Here is a 17,558-nt window from a genome sequence, read left to right as displayed (position 1 = left end):
AAGATACGCTTTTCGACATTTGGTCGGGGAGGAGGTCTTCCTCTAAAACTAAAAAAAAAAATAAGTTTTCTTGAAATTTACAAAAGCAGTGGGGGAAGGTTATGAACGAAGAGGCAACCTTCCTTGCCCCACACTTGAATGAAAGTTTCAAGAATTTTCAGGGAAGGTTAGGGGTGTCGATATTGTATCGGGGAAAGTGACGTCCCTTTAAAACAATAGAGCAAAATTTAAACATCTCCGATCTACTTGAAATTTACAGGGACGTGGCAGGAGGTGATTAAATTTATACATAATTTTTAAATTAGTATATGATTTTTCGATATCTGGTTGGGGAAGGGGAAAATTGAAATAAACTTTATCGATTTACTTCGATAGAATTTATAGGGACCATTGAGTAGTTGCGAAATTAATATACGGTACGTGATAGTCCGATATCAGGTCGGAGTGGAGCGAAGGTGGGGAGAGGGTTCCCTTTTGTCCGTTTTTTTTTTTCTTAAGTTGAAAGTAGAGGGTTGTCCGTAAATGGGAACTCGGGACATAATTTTATGATTTTTGTACAGGCTTCTGCCAGACTTCTTTTTAGTAAAGAACTTAAATTTACATGAAATTGGCAGCCAACGTAGAGGGTGCATCATTTTCCAACATTTTAGCAAATGTTAATGTGGTAAATTTTTTTACTACTTTTGCTTTTTCCGATTTATTGGATGGGAAACAGTAATTCTTTGTATGTTATTATAATATAGTGCTTAATTTTCAGATATGTTGAGGAGAAGGATACCTTTCCTTGGCAAAACCCCACTTAAAATTCACAAGAAATATAGAAGATTGTCCAACTACTTGAATACAGAACATTATTAAAAAAATTTGGAGGAAAGGGTACACCCTTGTACCTATAAACGAAAAATCAAGTAGTCCGATTTGTTTAAAAGAATTGAAATCTTTTCGAATTTGTTTTCAGCACGAAGGATATAGTTGACTAAGTTAATGCAAAATGTTCCTCCAAATACGCTTCGGAAGGCGCAGCGAAGCGGGCCGGGTTACGCTAGTTATAAATATTTTCCAAATATTGCCCGAGATTTTGTAGAAGTCTGATTTGAGATTTTATCAAAATGTTGATCTATATACAAAGTTGTGCAGAGTATATTATAATCGGCCCGCCCGACTTTAGACTTTCCTTACATTTTTTGTTAAAATTATGCTACGTCCCTTAACGTTAGATTTAAATTTTAACAATTTTGCCTAAATCGATTCAGATTCAAATTCATGCATATGGGAATATAAACCTTTATATAGCTCGCAATAAATTTATAGGATTTGAGATAGTATCAATAATTTTGGTCCACAAATACATATACTGTTGGTATCTTCTCATATTATGATGGGTATTTATATCTTTATTTTATTTATTAAACATTGTCCTAAATTTGAAATATAGAGTTCAATTGGCATCCAATGTGCAATTAAGACCTTTTTTTGCACACATAAATAAATACGATACTTTATATCGATCCACTTACGGTACTCCCACAATAGAACTACAAATTAGTGGTATTAAAATTAGATTTAGTTATTGTACTCGGAGTCGGAGTCGAGCTGATGAAAAATGCTGGAGTCGGAGTCGAGCAAAATTGGCTCGACTCCACAGCCCTGCTTGTAAGTGTGCAAGAAAATAATTAAATAACATCTTGATTGGAAATCTAAAATCTAGATGTTCACCCCCATTATTTAAATGATTACGAGTAGTGCAATATGGAAATTTTATATTCAGTTTCAAGCAATTTTCATGATCAGTGCGCCTTCTATACACTCAAGAAATGAAATCGGTCTATATGGAGGCCTTACCATATGGACCGATAAAAACTAAATCCGATACACGTTTTTGTGAGTCTAAAATACAATTTCAGGCAAATCGGATAAAAACTACGGTTTCTAGAAACCGAAGGAGATCGAGAGATTTATTTAAATGGAGCTATACTAAAACATGGACCGATACTCACCGTTTTCGGCACACCTCTTTATGGTCCTAAAATACTTTTAGATTTCAAATATCAGGACAATAAGATAAAAACTACGGTTTCTAAAATCCCAAACAATAAAATCATTTCTTGCACACCTATTTGTGGTTCTAAGAAACCTACAGATTGGATAAAAACTACGGTTTCTATAAGCCCAAGAAATAAAATCTGGAGATCGGTCTATATGGGGGATATACAAAAACATGGACCAATACACGCTATTTTCGGCACATATATTTTTGGTACTACAATACCTCTAAATTTTCAATTTCAGACAAATCTACGGTTTCTATAAGCCCAAGAAGTAAAATCGGGAGATCAGTCTATATGAGGGCTATATCAAATCATGGACCGAAACTCACCACTTTCGGCACACCTTTTTATAGTACTAAAATACCTCTTGATTTTCTAGTTGCGGCAAATTGGATAAAAACTATGGTTTCTATAAGTCCAAGAAATAAAATCGGGAAATCGGTCTATATGGGGGCTATACCAAAACATGGACCGATACCCACTATTTTTGGCACACCTCTTTACGATCCCAAAGTAACTCTAGATTTTACATTTTAGGCAAATTGGATAAAAAGTACGGATTCTAGAAGCCCAAGAAGTAAAATCGGGAGATCGGTCTATATGGGTGATATACCAAAACATGGACCGATATTCACTATTTTTGGCAAGCCTTTTTACGGTCCTCAAATACCTCTAGATTTCAAATTTCAGGCAAATTGAATAAAAACTACGGTTTTTATAAGTCCAAGACCCCAAATCGGGTGGTCGGTTTATATGGGGACTATATCAAAACCTGGACCGATATAGCTCATCTTCGAACTTGACCTGCCTGCTGACAAAAGACGAGCTTGCGCACAATTTCAGCACGATTGCTTTATTATTGAAGACTGTAGCGTGATTACAATAGACAGACAGACAGACGGACATCGTCTTAGAATTTCTCCCTGATCAGGAATATATATACTTTATAGTCGGAAATCGATATTTCGATGTGTTACAAACGGAATGACAAACTTATTATACCCCCGTCACCATCTATGGTGGTGGGTATAAAAATGTTACACACGTTTTCATAAAGAACAAGTATATACGGCCGTAAGTTCGGCCAGGCCGAATCTTACGTACCCTCCACCATGGATTGCATAGAATCTTTTACTAAAGACTGTCATCCACAATCGAATTACTTGGGTTGCGGTAACACTTGCCGATGGCGCGGTATCTTAAAACTTCTTAACACCGTCTTCTCAATTGTTAGTTAGTCCATACTGGATATATATTAAACAAAAATAAAAAAGGCCAATTAAATACGTATCTAATTCAGTTTGACAAAATTTTCTATAGAAATAAAATTTTGACAAAATTTTCTATTGAAATAAAATCTTGACAAAATTTTCTATAGAAATAAAATTTGGAAAAATTTTCTATAGAAATAAAATATTGACAAAAGTTTGTATAGAAATAAAATTTTGGTAGATTATTTTTGGGGATCGGCTATATATAACTATAGACCGATATGGATCATTTTAGCATGGTTGTTAGCGGCCATATACTAGCTCAATGTACCAAATTTCACCACGTACCAAATTTCAACCGGATCGGATGAGTTTTTCTCCTCCAAGAGCTCCGGAGGTCAAATCTGGGGATCGGTTTAAAAGGGGGCTACATATAATTATGGACCGATATAGACCAATTTTTCCATGATTATTAAAGACCATATACTAACATCACGTACCAAATTTCAACCGGATAGGGTGAATTTTGCTCTTCCAAGGGGCTCCGGAGGTCAAATCTGGGGATCGGTTTACAAGGGGGCTATATATAATTATGGACCGATATGGACCAATTCCTGCATGGTTGTTAGAGACCATATACTAACACAATGTACCAAATTTCAACCGAATCGGATGAATGTTGCTCATCCATGAGGCTCCGGAGGTCAAATCTTGGGATCGGCTTATATGGGGGCTATACATAATTATGGGTCGATGTGGACCAATTTTTGCATGGTCATTAGAGAACATATACCAACACCATGTACCAAATTTCAGCCGGATTGGATGAAATTTGCTTCTCTTAGAGGCTCCGCAAACCAAATCGGGGAATCGGTTTATATGGGGGCTATATATAATTATGGACCGATGTGGACTAATTTTTGCATGGTTGTTAGAGACCATATACTTACACCATGTACCAAATTTCGCAAGCCAAATTTGGGGGTCCGTTTACATGGGGGCTATACGTAAAAGTGGACCGATATGGCCCATTTGCAATACCATCCGACCTACATCAATAACAACTACTTGTGCCAAGTTTCAAGTTGATAGCTTGTTTCGTTCGGATTGGATCGACTCAGAATTTCACCACGACCCAGAATATATATACTTTATGGGAGCTATATCTAAATCTGAACCGATTTCAATCAAATTTAGCACACATGACAATATTACTAATTGCACTCCTTGTGCAAAATTTCAAGCTAATCGGGATAAAACTCTGGCTTCTGGGTCCATATAAGTGCATATCGGGCGAAAGATATATATGGGAGCTATATCTAAATCTGAATAGATTTCAACCAAATTTGGCACGCATAGCTGCAATGCTAAATATACTTCCTGTGCAAAATTTCAACCAAAATGGGCCAAACCTCTGGCTTTTAGGACCATATTAGTCCATATCGGGCGAAAGATATATATGGGAGCTATATCTAAATCTGAACCGATTTCTAATAAATTTTGCACATTTGACTATACTACTAATTGTACTCCTAGTGAAAATTTTCAACCAAATTCGGCCAAAAACATGGTCACCATCCAAAAATAATATTTTGCTCTTGAAACATGGTTGACGTGATCATATTCCTTCTCTACGTGAAATTTTCAGAAAATTTTCTATAGAAATAAAATTTTCCGAAAATTTTCTATAGAAATAGAATCTTCCGAAAATGTTCTATAGAAATAACATTTCTATGGAAAACAATTTTAGAAAAATTTGTATAGAAATAAATTATTCAAAAATTTTCTATAGAAATAAAACTTTAAGGAAATTTTCCATAGAAAGAAAATTTTACGAAAATTTTCTATAGAAATAAAACTTTAAAAAAATTTTCTATAGAAATAAAACTTTACAAAATTTTTTATAGAAAACAATTTCAGAAAAATTTCTGTGGAAATAAATTTCTTGAAAATGTTATATGGAAAACAATTTTCTATAGAAGTAAAATTTTCTGAACAATTTCTATAGAAACAAATTTTTTCGGGAATATTTTATATTGAAATAAATTTGTGGCGAAAATTCCCTATAGAAAAATTATTGGGCGAACATTTTTTTTTGTAGAAATAAAATTTTCAGAAAATATTTGTATAGAAATGCACTTTTTAAATGCACTTAAAATTTTCAGAAAATTTTCTATAGAAATAAAATTTTCAGAAAATTTTCTATAGAAATAAAATTTCCGAAAATTTTCTATAGAAATAAATTTTTCCGAAAATTTTCTATAGACCCGTATCGTTATATTTTAAAATACTATTTAAGAAAATAATATGGGAGATATTAAAATCTAAAGCTATTTTCATGCGATTTAAAAAAAATGTATTTATGATTTATCGCGCTATAGATACGCATTGCTATAGATACGTATAGGCCAGTGTTGTCAGAATTGAGGATTTGTCCCCAAATTGGTGATATTTTGTTTTCATAGATGGGGACGAAATTTGAGTTGGCGAAATTTAAACTAAAAAGACTTTGCTCCTTTTTATTCCATGACATACTAAAGCGTGAAAATGGGCCATTTTGGACTGGAAACGGATACAGAATTTTATTGTGTAGGGGCGTTAATTTATCAATTTTATTCAACCGTTAATTTATCATTAATTACAATTTTAAATGCGAGCTCATTGGACATGAAGATTAAGGAATTGGTATTATTATGCTATTGAAAAGAAAATGCCAGTTACCCATCTTACAAGCCTGACTATACATATGTTTCAGTGTTGGCTACTCCACATTTCCATAGTCTCTAGTAAGACCTGGCTGGGTGAGATGATTCAATTTGGGTCTTATATGCTAATTTCTTATGGAAATTACATACGAGAATCATTTCTCCCAAGTTGAATCATTTTTTTTATAAATGTTTATCAATTTTACTTAAATTTACCAAAACTGGTAAATTAACTTCTTGGTAAAGTTATGAAACAATTCCTATACAAATGAAATTTGGCAAAATAGTTTTATTTTTTCGTTTGGTAGTTTTTTTGGCAAAATTTTCTCAAAATTTCAGTAGATTATTTTTAGCTCGAGTGGCTGGCCTTGATCATTATTGCCTAAGATACCATGTGTCTGTCTCGTCTCCATCTGGGTGTTTCAAACATAAGCACTAACTTAAAATTCCTGTTCCACAGTGTTACTGTACCAGGTTATAAATAGCAACAAGTAAACCCATTTTATATCAGTGTTTTATATAAAATTGGAAAATATATTGTTTTTTTTTTTCAATTTAGATCCTAACTAAAATAACATTTATTTCAATCTCAATTTAATTGAAAACCAATATTCAGAAGATAACCCCGGTTAATCTACGAGACAAAATATTTTTTGCATACTTTTAGGCGTAACACTTTTCCCCTGACAACATTATGATATATATATGATATATAAAATTCCCTGCCTCTAACATTAAAAAAAAATCAATTTGAGTTCCTCCAGAGTGTATAAAGCTCTCCTTTGATATAAAATGGGTACGTCATTTAGACAGTAAGGAAGGCGGGTTCGATATGTTTTTGGACTCAACACAAGTGAATCGGTTTATTTCAAATATTCCAGAAATAGGGATGACATTCCTGAGTTTCAAGCAAGATACCACATTTGTTCAATCGCTATAGCACCCCCGCCCCCCATTTTCTTATACCCTCTATTAAATTTTTCAAAAGAGGCCCTATAAACCATGGCCTTTTTAAACGTTTTCTTATCTATGCAAATATCAATGTGACCTCACCAATTTTGTCCTTTTTTCCCAGCAAATAAAACAAAGGACTTCTTGTTTTGAACTCTCACCTCTCTCTCTCTCGTGAAATCATTTAAATTTGCATGAATGTTAAATATTTTGAAAACTCATAACATATGCACAATGCGTACCAAAGCCATTACGATAAAGCCCACTTTAAATACACATGTATTTGTATACGCTGTGTATACACACATACACTCGCATATGTATATGTGACTTGGTACATGATGACTACGTCTACGTGAACAATGGAGGATTTAAAATTTTGAGTATTTCTTTAGAAAGTTACTTCGAAAGCTTTAATGGTTAGTATCGTGTGAAGGTCCTTGAGGATGGGGTTTGGTTTTATGAACCAAAAACAAAATAATAAAAAAATTAAATTTGATAAAATACTAAGACAATAACTCTCGACTATTTAAAGAATTGTATCTTATACCATATGAACGAAGTTTATTATAAGTTTATCATTCAGTTTGTAACACATCGAAATATCCATATTAAATATATATGTTCTGGATCAAATTGAAAGTCTAACATGATCTAAAGATGTCCGTCTATAATCACACTACACATTGAAAAAATGTCCTTGGATCCAAAGATTTTGATTTAAATACCGGGAAGACAGTTAAAAAAAGAGAAAAGAAGGCAAAATTATCACTTAAATGGCTCAAGCGTAATATTAGAACCGTTTTTACTTCATTCCAAATTTTCAACATTTAATTGAAGATTTTCACATCCATGGTCTGGAATATATGAGCAATGGCTCTATCGAACTATGCGGGCCATAATGAACCCATTTGACTTTTTATTGTATGAAATTCCTGATATTGGTTTAAAAGTTGAAATCCTTTTAAAAACCTAAAGAAACAGAAAAATGAATCCCCAGCAAATAAAGACCATGCCAGCAAAAAAAAACTAAAGGGTAAATTCAATATCAAAGATAAATACGGTAAAAAGCTTGAACATAAGCTTATTATGGTTACCAATATACACTCTGTATAACTTAAAGGACATCTTGTTAAAGAAATTCCTTAGATACGTATAAAGGTACTCATTCACATACACGACCACACATACCATTAATATCCTACAAAAGGATCAAAGGCATACAAGATTTTGTAAATGGGAAAATTTAAAGGTATGACAGAGAGAAGAGAAAAACAAAAACTTTTAGAAATTCCTATCACATATTAAGCAAAAATCAAACAACATACTCAAACAAAATAGAACTGGACGAAAACTTATGCGTAGATATATGTGATAGCCTTATGGTATTTACACAGGACCTTGTTTTCTGTGAAAGTTTCCGTTTTTTGTTTTTTGGTTTATTCTTTATACGAGAGTATGGTTATACCATATCAACAATTTGGAAAATGTTATCCCTTTTCTTTGCATTGTTAGAAAAACGAGATGATTGAGAAAAATGTTAAGGATCCTTTAAGGACCACCACAATGTTCCTTCGAAGTGATTACCTTTAAGTGTATTGTAAAAGTACTACTTTAAATAAATGGAATAATATTAAGATTTATTTTATTAGTGAAATATTTTCATTTTGATCCATTGTTGGTTTTTTTTTCAATTTTAGAGTGAACAAAAATGCGGCATTTTTTCTGTACCATAATGTGGCATAATATTATAACAAAATTTTCTATAGAAAAACAATTTTGAAAAAATTTTCTATAGAATTAACGAATTTTGACAAAATTTTATATAGAATTAGAAATTTTCTACAGAAATGAAATTTATAAAAAAATTTCTATACAAATATAAATTTTCTATAAAAATAAAATTTTCTATAGAAATAAAATTTTCTATAGAAATAAAATTTTCAGAAAATTTTCTAACGAAATAAGATTTTGAAAAATATTTGAGAAAATTTTCTATAAATGTACAATTTTGACAAAAAATTTCTATAGAAATAAAATTTCTTGACAAATTTTTATAAAAATAAAATTTTCAGAAAATTTCCTAAAGAAATAAAATTTTTGAGAAAATTTTCTATAGAAATAAAAGTTTGCGAACATTTTCTATAGAAATAAAATTTTGAGAAATATTTCTATCAAAATAAAATTTTAAGAAAAATTTCTATAAAAATAAAATTTTCAGAAAAATTTTTTATAGAAATAAAACTTTCAGAAAATTTTTCTAAAGAAATAAAATTTTCAGAAAAAATTTCTATAGCAATAAGATTTTTAGAAAGTTATAGAAATTTTTTAGAAAATTTTTAGAAAATTATAGAAATTAAATTTTCAACAAATATTTAGAAAATTATCTATAGAGATACAATTTTGAAAAATATTTCTATCAAAATAAAATTTTAAAAAATAAAATTTTCAGAAAATTTTTTATAGAAATAAAATTTTCAGAAAAATTTTAAGAAAATTTTCTATAAAAAGAAAATTTTCAGAAATTTTTTTATAGAAATAAAACTTTCAGAAAAATTTTCTAAAGAAATAAAATTTTCAGAAAAATTTTCTAAAGAAATAAAATTTTCAGAAAAATTTTCTATAGAAATAAGATTTGCAGAAAATTTATTATAGAAATGAAATTTTTTATAGAAACAAAATTTAAAAAAATTATCTATAGAAATAAAATTTTCAGAAAATTATCTATGGAAATAAAATTTTCTATAGGAATAAAATTTTCAGAAAAATTTTCTATAAAAATAAAATTTAGATATGGTAATAAAATTTTCAGAAAAATTTTCTATGGAAATAAAACTTTTATTTTGAAAAAGTTGAAAAAGTTTTTATTTATAATAATAACTTTTGAAACTTTTGTTGAAAAAGTTTTTATTTATAATAAAAACTTTTTCAAAATTTTACTATGGAGATTAACTTTTCAGAAAATTTTCTACAGAATTTCTAAAGAAATTAAATGTTGAGAAATCTTTCTATAAAATTAACATTTTTGAGAAAATTTTCTATAGAAATAAAATTTTGCGACAATTTTCAATAGAAATAAAATTTTGTGAAAATTTTCTATAAAAATACAATTTTTAGAAAATTTTTTATAGAAATAAAAATTTCAGAAAAATTTTCTAAAGAAATAAAATTTTCAGAAAAATTTTCTATAGCAATAAGATTTTCAGAAAATTTATTATAGAAATGAAATTTTCAGAAAATTTTTTATAGAAATAAAATTTTTAGAAAATTATCTATAGAAATAAAATTTTCTATAGGAATAAAATTTTCAGAAAAATTTTCTATAAAAATAAAAATTTCAGAAATATTGTTGTTGTTTTTGATTTCATGTTAAACCCTTGCATTGACTAAACTACAAGTGTAGCTTAACCAACAGAGGAAAAGAATGTTTGTCAAATTTATTTTGGCAAAGGCCTATAAACTGCAAGATGGTTGGATGAACGCACGTTTCGGAATTACCACATTCCTCACCAGCATCCTCTACTTGCAGCAAAACTATCAACCAATTATCAGAATAAATTCAGGCAGTTCAATAAACCCAAGGTGAACCACACTTGAACCTTCCGAAAAAATGTTTTACATGATAGCCGGCATAAGGAATAAAATTTTCAGAAAAATTTTTATAGAAAAAAAATTTTCATAAAATATTTTATAAGAATAGAATTTTTATGAGTTAGGCCAAAATCCTTTAGTCGCTAGTGCCCATATAAATATGTTTATTATAATTTATTATTATAATAAATTAAGTAATAAATAAATAAAAATTTGCAGAAAATTTTCTATACAAATAAAATTTTGCAAAAATAGTCTGTGGTAATAAAATTGTTCTATTATAAAAACTTTATTGACAATTTGCTGTGGAGATTAACTTTTCAGAAAATTTTCTACTGAATTTCTAAAGAAATAAAATTTTAAGATCTCTTTCTATAAAATTAAAATTTTTGAGAAAATTTTCCATAGAAATACAATTTTGCGAAAATTTTCTATAGAAATACAATTTTCAGAAATATTTCTATCAAAATAAAATTTTAAGAAAATTTTCTATAAAAATAAAATTTTCAGAAAATCTTTATAGAAATAAAACTTTCAGAAAAATTTTCTAAAAAAATAAAATTTTCAGAAAAATTTTCTATAGCAATAAGATTTTCAGAAAATTTATTATAGAAATGAAATTTTTTATAGAAATAAAATTTTAAAAAATTATCTATAGAAATAAAATTTTCAGAAAATTATCTATGGAATTAAAATTTTCTGTAGAAATAAAATTTTCAGAAAAATTTTCTATAAAAATAAAATTTTTAGAAATATTTTCTATGGAAATAACATTTTCAGAAAAGTTTTCTATGGAAATAAAACTTTTACAAAATTTTTATAGGAGTAAAATTTTCAGAAATATTTTTCTAGAAAAAAAATCAGAAAATATTATATAAGGATAGCATTTTTATGATTTAGCGTATTATAATAAATTAAGTAATAAATAAATAAAAATGTGCAAATAATTTTCTATACAAATAAAATTTTGCAAAAATATTCTGTAGTAATAAACTTGTTCTACAATAAAAACTTTTCAGAAAATTTACTATGGAGATTAACTTTTCAGAAAATGTTCTATTGAATTTCTAAAGAAATAAAATTTTGAGAAATCTTTCTATAAAATTACAACTGTAGAGAAAATTTTCCATAGAAATACAATTTTGCGAAAATTTTCAATAGAAATACAATTTTGAGAAAATTTTCTATAGATATACAATTTTTATCGAAATAAAATTTAAGAAAATTTTCTATAAAAATAAAATTTTCAGAAAACTTTTAGGGAAATAAAACTTTAAGAAAAATTTTCTAAAGAAATACAATTTTCAGAAAATTTATTATAGAAATGAAATTTTCAGAAAATTTTTTTATAGAAATAAAATTTAAAAAAAATTATATATAGAAATAAAATTTTCAGAAAATTATCTATGGAAATAAAATTTTCTATAAAAATAAAATTTTTAGAAAAATTTTCTATGGAAATAATATTTTCAGAAAAAATTTCTATGGAAATAAAACTTTTTTTGGAGGAATAAAATTTTTAGAAATATTTTTATAGAAAAAAAATTTAGAAAATATTATATAAGAATAGAATTTTTAAGATTTAAGTTATTATAATAAATTAAGTAATAAATACATAAATATTTGCAGGCAATTTTCTATACAAATAAAATTTTGCAAAAATATTATGTAGTAATAAAATTGATCTATTATAAAAACTTTTTCGAAAATTTGCTATGTAGATTAACTTTTCAGAAAAGTTTCTATAGAATTTCTAAATAAATACAATTTTGTGAAATCTTTCTATAAATTTAACATTTTTGAGAAAATTTTCTATAGAAATAAGATTTTGCAATAATTTTCAATAGGAATAAAAATTTGTGAAATTTTTCAATAGAAATAAATTTTTTTACACAAATAAAATCTTTGAGAAAACTTTCCATAGCAAAATTTTTTTAAACATTTTCTACAGATATAAAATTTTCCAAAAATTTTCTACAAAATTAAAATGTTAACAAAATTTTCTATAGAAATAAATAATAAACAAATTTTTAGAAAATTTTATATAGAAATAGACTTTTCCAAAAAATTTGGATATAACACGTTTACAAAATTATCTCAGAATTTTGTTTCTGTAGAAAAAAATTTCCCGAAATTTTTTTATAAAAATAAAATTTTTGAGAAAATTTTCTATAGACATAAAACTTTTGAGAAATTTTCTATAGATATAAAGTTTTATAAAAATTTTCTATAGAAATAAAATTTTTGAGAAAATTTTAGAGAAAATTTACTGAATATATAAAGTTTTGAGAAAATTTACTATATAAATAAACTTTTCCGAAATTGTCTTATACAAATAAAAATTTTCATAGTCCTTCATTATTACTAAGTTTCTGTATTTTCTTAAAAAAATTAAGCCATGCCTGTACGACACCTTAAACAAAATTGTTTTGTTCGTTTCATTTTCCCAAACCTATAAAAATAAAATCGTTTTCCTATATAAGAAAGTGACACGTTTAAAAATACGTTGACAGTACCACATATCCCCCATCGACTCATGTCATACAATATTTTATAAAAAACAAAAATACAGAAAATTCTTTTTAAAGGATACCCATATCAGAGTCCATACATACCTTGTTGTCTTTTTGCCATGAACATGTGCCACGTTTATCGATAACTTTGCACGTCAAAAGAGCGTCCTGACCTGGATTCACTTCAGAGTACTTTGGCTGTTCGGCGAATCTTTGAAAGCAATGGATTCCTGGAATTGCAATGAAAATAAAATGGAAAATACAAAATTATAAAAAGTGGGACATTATCGGAAATCAGACAGCGACTATGGTTGTATCGTCCTAGTCTACCGTCTTCGACATTGTACATAATTAAAAGGTAGTTATTTTTGTTATTCTTTTTTACATTTCTTGGTAGAATATTAATTTCATTTAAATTGCAATTGTGGTATGTTTGAAAAAAAAAAAACATGAAAAGAGCCGAAGGTAATAAAGGGTTTCAAAGGAATAGCATGGCGAAAGGCTACTTTGATGTTTAATTAAATGGTCATGATTTCAGGCATAGGTGAACTAATGGTTGCTATTTAAAAAAAATATGACTTTAATGTCTTATAGGGGATCCATAAGTACGTTATGAAGTTGCTATTTAATAAAATCCATTTTTTAAAAATATTATAACAAATACTATACTGTCTTTTATTACATCACATTGTTTGTGCCATAAGTTATAATTCCAGGGTTCATCCTTAATATGTATTTACCAGATATTTATGATCCTATACACAAAAACAAAAATCTACTTGAATCCAACGCCCACAAAGTCAACATTTTGCAAGGATAGAATAAATTTTTATATTTAATATAAAACCCACCCAAAGACGGAGCTAAAATTCAGAGATACAATTTTTTGTTACAAGTCAACCAATATGGCGCAAATGGAATAATTTTAATGTTTTTATATGTTTTTTTAATTACAAAGCCTAAGTGACTAACTTTATAGGAAATTTTCTATGGCAATAAAATGTTGACAAAAATTTCTATAAAATTTTTAACAAAATTTGCTTTACCAACTTCAGGTTGCTATAATTTATAAACTGTTCGTCTGACAGATTTATTGCAGCGACAGTTTATTTTATTGTTTAGAAGCACACAAAAGCATTTCGGTCTATTGCATTCAGAAATAAGGTTATTCAAAATTTTATTTCTATAGAAAATTGTGTGAAAATTTTATTTATATTCTATTTTATTTCTATTTCTATAGACAATTTTGTCAAATTTTTATTTCTATAAAAATTTTCGCAAAATTTTTGTTTCTATAGAAATTTTTGTCAAAACTTTATTTCTATAGAAAATTTTGTTAAAATTTTAATTCTAACAAATCAAAATTTTATTTCTATAGAAAATTTTATCTAAAATTTATTTCTATAGAAAATTTTGTAAAAATTTTATTTCTATAAAAAATTTTGTCAAAATTTTATTTCTATATAAAATTTTGTCAAAATTTTATTTTTATAATAATTTTGTCAAGATTTTATTTCTACGAAAATTTTTGTCAGAATTTTCTATAGAAATTTTTGACAACATTTTATTTCTTTTGATAATTTTGTCAAAATTTTATTTCTAAAGAAAATGTTGTCAAATTCTTATTTCTATAGAAAATTATGTCAAAATTTTACTTCTAAAGAAAATTTTCGCAAAATTTTATTTCTATAGAAAATTTTGTCAAAACTTTATTTCTATAGAAAATTTTGTTAAAATTTTAATTCTAAATAATATTTAGTCAAAATTTTGGCAAATTCCTAATTTTATAGAAAATTTTGTCAAAATTTTATTTCTATAGAAAATTTTGTCTATATTTTATTTCTGTAGAAAATTTTGTCACAATTTTATTTCTGTATTAAATTTTATCCAAATTTTAGATCTATAGGGAATTTTATTAAAATTTTATATCTATAGAAAATTTTTTTCTATGGAAAATTTGGTCAAAATTTCTATAGAAAATTTTGTCAAAATTTTATTTCTATAATAATTTTGTCAACATTTTATTTCTATGAAAATTTTTGTCAGAATTTTCTATAGAAATTTTTGACAAAATTTTATTTCTATTGATAATTTTGTTAAATTGTTAGTTCTACAAAAATTTTTCTCAAATTTTATTTCTATAGAAAATTTTATCAAAATTTGATATCTATAGAAAATTTTGTCAAAATTTTATTTCAATAGAAAATTTTGTCAAAATTTTATTTCTAATTATACAATTATTATTCGAGCTTTATGGACAGATATAGATTAAGGAACATGGTTAATAGAGCCATTGAAAAGAAAACGCCAGATACAAATCTATACACGCCTGGACTGTACATGTTTCGGTTCGGGCGAATGAACCTTTCCACAGCCTTTAGTATAGATCTGGCTGGGAGAGATAACTCAATTTTGGGCCCTTTATGCTAACTCCTTATGGAGAAAACATTTGGGAAATTTCCTCTTACAAACCGAAACATGTACAGTCCAGGCGTGTATAGATTTGTATCTGGCGTTTTCTTTTCAATGGCTCTATTAACCATGTTCCTTAATCTATATCTGTCCATAAAGCTCGAATAATAATTGTATAATTAGATATAATGCATTTGGACGTCAATTGCCTGTTTCGGTATCAGGCTAAAATGTAATATAAAAATTTTATTTCTATAGAAAATTTTGTCAAAATTTTAGATCTATAAGAAATTTTATCAAAATTTTATATCTATAGAACATTTTGTCAAAATTTCTATAGAAAATTTTGTCAACATTTTATTTCATAATTTTGTCAACATTTTATTTCTGAAAATTTTTGTCAAAATTTCATTTCTATGAAAATTTTTGTCAGTAAAGAAAATTTTGCAAAATTTTTGTTTCTATAGAAAATTTTGTCAAAATAGAACATTTTGTCAAATTCTTAATTTTATAGAAAATTTTGTCAAAATTTTATTTCATAGAATTCTTTGTCCAATTTCTATAGAAAATTTAGTCGAAATTTTATTTCTATAACAAATTTTGTCAAAATTTTATTTCTATATGAAATTTTATCAAAATTTTAGATCTATAGGAAATTTTATCAAAATTTTATATCTATAGAAAATTTTTTGTCTATGGAAAATTATGTCAAAGCTTCTATAGAAAATTTTGTCAACATTTTATTTCTATGAAAATTTTTGTCAGAATTTTATTTCTTTGAAAATGTTTGTAAGAATTTTCTATAGAAATTTTTGACAAAATTTTATTTCTAAAGAAATTTTTCTCAAATATTTCTATTTAGAAAATTTTGTCAAAATTTTATTTCTAAAGAAAATTTTGTAAAATTCTTATTACTCTAGAAAATTTTTGTCAATATTTTACCTCTAAAGAAAATTTTGTCAAAACTTTATTTCTATAGAAAATTTTGTTAAAACTTTATTTCTATAGAAAATTTTGTTAAGATTTTAATTCTAAATAATATTTAGTCAACATTTTGGCAAATTCTTAATTCTATAAAAAATTTTGTCAACATTTTATTGCTATAGAAAATTTTGTCAACATTTTATTTCTATAGAAAAGTTTGTCTATATTTTACTTCTGTAGAAAATTTTGTCAAAATTTAATTTCTATATGAAATTTTATCAAAATTTTACATCTATAGGAAATTTCATCAAAATTTTATATCTATCGAAAATTTTTTTTCTATGGAAAATTTTGTCAAAATTTCTATAGAAAATTTTGTCAAAATTTTATTTCTATAAAAATTTTGTCAACATTTTATTTCTTTGAAAATGTTTGTTAGAATGTTATTTCTATAAAATGTTTGTCAGAATTTTATTTCTATGAAAATGTTTATCAGAATTTTCTATTGAAATTTTTGTCAAAATTTTATGTCTATAGAAAATTTTGTCAAATTTTTTTTCTATGGAATATTTTGTCAAAATTTAATTTCTATAGAAAATTTTGTCAAAAGTTTATTTCTATAGAAATTTTTTTCAAAATTTTATTTTTATGAAAATTTTGGTCAGAATTTTATATCTATAGAAATTTTTGTCATGATGTTATTTATATTGATAATTTTGTTAAAATTTTATTTCTGCAGAAAATTTTCTCAAATTTTATTTCTATAGAAAAGTTTATCAACATTTTATTTCTACAAAAAATTTTGTCAAAATTTTATTTCTAAAGAAAATTTTGTCAATATTTTATTTCCATATATTTTCACGACAATTTCGTGTCACGTGCATACCTCTAATCGTAACCACTGTCACCGCCATAAATTCGAGTTATTAAAATATTTGTATTTAAGATTATTTCCAATTTAAATAGTCATACTTAAAAGTCCAATTTTTTTTCTCTTTGCCATTTTAATGCTGATCTAAGTTAGTCTCCAGCCAAAAATGTTAATTTCTTTACAAGCTGTCGTCTAGTCCTTAAATTAATAATTTAACTAGCATTTCCCTATACTAATTTTAATCTATGTGGATTAAGTCGATGCTCTGCTATACTATGCCTCCTGGAGAAAATTACCATGCCGTGACTAATTATAGTAATGCCACTTGATTG

The 17,558-nt window shown here is 26.4% G+C and overlaps 1 protein-coding gene across 1 annotated transcript in view; it reads right to left on the bottom strand.

Annotated features, from left to right (window-relative positions):
• Window positions 1-17,269, bottom strand: part of LOC142222260 (uncharacterized) — a 287,823-nt gene extending 270,554 nt beyond the window's left edge. The window contains exons 1-2 of the mRNA XM_075292293.1: window positions 17,242-17,269; window positions 13,122-13,249 (exon numbers count right to left, since the gene is read on the bottom strand). Coding sequence (XP_075148408.1) covers window positions 13,122-13,249; window positions 17,242-17,269 — 156 coding nt within the window. The remainder of the gene's footprint in view (window positions 1-13,121; window positions 13,250-17,241) is intronic.
• Window positions 17,270-17,558: the final 289 nt, after the last annotated feature.

The sequence above is a fragment of the Haematobia irritans genome, chromosome 1, assembly GCF_050003625.1.
Source record: "Haematobia irritans isolate KBUSLIRL chromosome 1, ASM5000362v1, whole genome shotgun sequence".
Taxonomy (NCBI): Eukaryota; Metazoa; Arthropoda; class Insecta; order Diptera; family Muscidae; genus Haematobia; species Haematobia irritans.
This window is presented reverse-complemented; position numbering and strand designations above follow the sequence as displayed.